Source organism: Brassica oleracea, chromosome C6 (assembly GCF_000695525.1).
Source record: "Brassica oleracea var. oleracea cultivar TO1000 chromosome C6, BOL, whole genome shotgun sequence".
In the NCBI taxonomy this organism is placed as follows: Eukaryota; Viridiplantae; Streptophyta; class Magnoliopsida; order Brassicales; family Brassicaceae; genus Brassica; species Brassica oleracea.
In genome coordinates, this window is record NC_027753.1 from 4,446,922 (window position 1) to 4,449,602 (window position 2,681).

At 39.2% G+C, this 2,681-nt stretch overlaps 1 protein-coding gene across 1 annotated transcript; it reads right to left on the reverse strand.

Moving 5' to 3' along the window:
• On the reverse strand, window positions 1–2,681 carry LOC106299896 (alanine--tRNA ligase; the record flags this gene model as incomplete). The annotated part of the gene is given in 12 exon segments (XM_013735911.1): window positions 1–68; window positions 151–333; window positions 453–542; window positions 636–823; window positions 913–1,021; window positions 1,106–1,248; window positions 1,354–1,429; window positions 1,517–1,588; window positions 1,678–1,821; window positions 2,129–2,251; window positions 2,404–2,505; window positions 2,616–2,681. Coding segments are annotated over 12 exon segments (1,364 nt in total), but the record flags the coding sequence as incomplete, so codon positions are not given.

The following is a 2,681-nucleotide window of genomic DNA, read 5'->3' on the forward strand; positions in this document are numbered from 1 at the left end:
GGAACTCCTGCACACACAACCGCCTTGTTGGTCGTTTCATCTGTGCTGAACACCATTATCGACATTCCCTACAAGATTCACCAACAACACTTTTATTTAACTTTCTTTACCTTTTCGAAGAGTAGTTAGTAGAAGTAAATGGAGATTTACCTTCTTTTCCATAACTTTCGAGACAGCTTCTCGCACGGCAGCTGCATCAAGACCTACATCAAGCTGGATAATGCAGAATGTCTTCCCATCAGATGCTGCAGACTCTGCTGCCTCTGTTGCTACTTTCACAGATATCTTCAGGTTCTGCTCTGCTATTTTCTTTTGAGCTTTCCTCACTTCATTCTGCAATGTAAAAAAGAATACATCCACTTTATTACTTCTGTTACCAGACACAGGCCAAAGGTTCTTTGCAAAGTAGATGCAGAAAAAAAGCTCCTCAATGTAGAGCTGAAAGAGATTACCTGAAGCAGAGCAATCTTGGCCCTTATATCTGCCTTTTTGGCCGCTGGCATAATTGCCGAGTCTACCCGGCTTTTCAAAGCAGCAACTTTCTGTCAACATTCAAAAATGATCACATTAAGTTTGACATGAATAAGATTTATTATAAATTTTTATATTGTGAGAAACGAGAGAAGAGAGATAACCTTTTCCAATGCACTCCCCTCCGCTTTGGATGCATCCTCGACTTCTTTTTCAAGTGAGGACGCCACGTTCAATGCATCAAAAGCACATTCGGTAGTCACAGCAGTTACCCTACGAATACCTTTAGCAATTCCCTCTTCTGATAGAAGAGCAAAAGCTTTTGCTTCACGGGTGTTTATTATGTGGGTTCCTGCGATATCCAAAATAATACAATACTCAATACTCTATTCAGAAAGATAATCTCTAGGTCCCAAAAAACCATCCCCCGTGGAAACCAACCTCCACAAAACTCAGAAGAAAGTGATGACCACTCATCGTTTTCGGGATCAGCCAAGAGGTCCTCGACCCGTCTCCCAATCGACACCACTCTAACAGGATCAGGGTAGACCTAATAACAGAAGAAGCGAAAACGTTTTAGATTCACAGAAAACAAACTAAAAATGCATTGCAAGAGAACTGGTGGACAGCTTACTTCACCAAACACTGCTCTTAGACCTTTGATTCGCTTGGCTTCAGAAAGCACTGATTCCTTGGAAAATACATCCAGTTCATCCTTGATCTGTTTATTCACTATGGCTTCGATCTTTCTTAAATCTTCAGGATCAACCGGCCTGCCTACTCGAAATTATGGAAACCGTTAGACAATTATAAGAGACTATCCATATCCATATCCATATCCATATCCATATCAATATGAAAAATACGTATTGAAGAATGTACAGTGAGAAAAATCAAAACGCAGTTTTTCAGGAAGAACTATTGATCCCTTCTGATCAATATGATCCCCGAGCACTTCCTGAATTCATGGAAAGTGAATGTTTTCAGATCCAATTTAAGAAAAAGGAAATTACCCTTTAGGTAACTTAAACTACAGAAACAATACCTTCAGTGCAAAATTCAACATATGTGTACAAGTATGGTTAGGAGCGATGAGCTTACGCCTCTCATAGTCAACCTACACAGAGAAAACGGATATCCAAACAGTTAAGGTAGTACCAAATACGCTGGTGACTGAGACAAACACTGTATGATGCAGAGCGATACCTTGCAAGTCACTTTATCTCCCACAGATACAACTCCAGTTTCTTTTGAGAGATAACCAATATGAAGAACAAAGCCTCCAAATATTTGGACATTACATACGTTGAATGTACCAAACGAGCCTTCAATAAGTCCTGTATCGAAAATCTATTGCCAGAGCAAAATGTTAAGGGCACGAATTTTATATACATATAAGAATTTGTGAAATCTAAAATATATATGCAGCTATAAACAGACTATAGATATTCGTTTGCAAAACCGACGATAACAATTGCATGGTGTTTGCAACTGATACGTATATTCAAACAGTGCAGTTCTTATATGACAGTGTTAATGGTGTTACTATCAGGTACATATATCCAAGATGAACATAACTCCTTTTCATGCCATCACTCGTATGATTAGAAATGAAACACTCGGAAAAATAAAGTGCATATCAAATAAAATGGATCACCTGACCACCCTGCTCAGCATAGAAACTAGACGACGTCAAAACTAGTCCAACGTTATCGCCAGCAGCTGAACTTTCCAGAAAAGCAGAGCCAGTGTAGATAGCCTTTACTTCACTCTCGTGATCCTGTCGCAAAATTTGGTGGAACATTTGCTCAGCAATGGCTTAATTTAAGAGAAATCCATATGCTACTCTGTACCCTGATTTCTTTCTTTCTACCCCAACATAAGTACAGTTCAGGCCCAACATTCAAATTTTCTGGAATAAATAGGACAAACCTTGAACCAAGTGTATTTAAAAGAGTCATCTGTTGCTAACACACCAGCCTTGTGCAATTTTGATGTAGCATCAGCATCCATAACTATGGAACCACCAGCTTGCTACCAAAAATTGACATCAGAAGATCAGTCAATAGATAAATGTAAATTTGGCGTTGACCATAGTCCCACTTAATTTTAACATCAAAGGAAAGAGAGAAAAGTTGAAACACCTTATTCTGGGCACTTCTAGATCTTTCCCTCGCCTCTTCCATGGCTTTGTTGAAGCCATCAACATC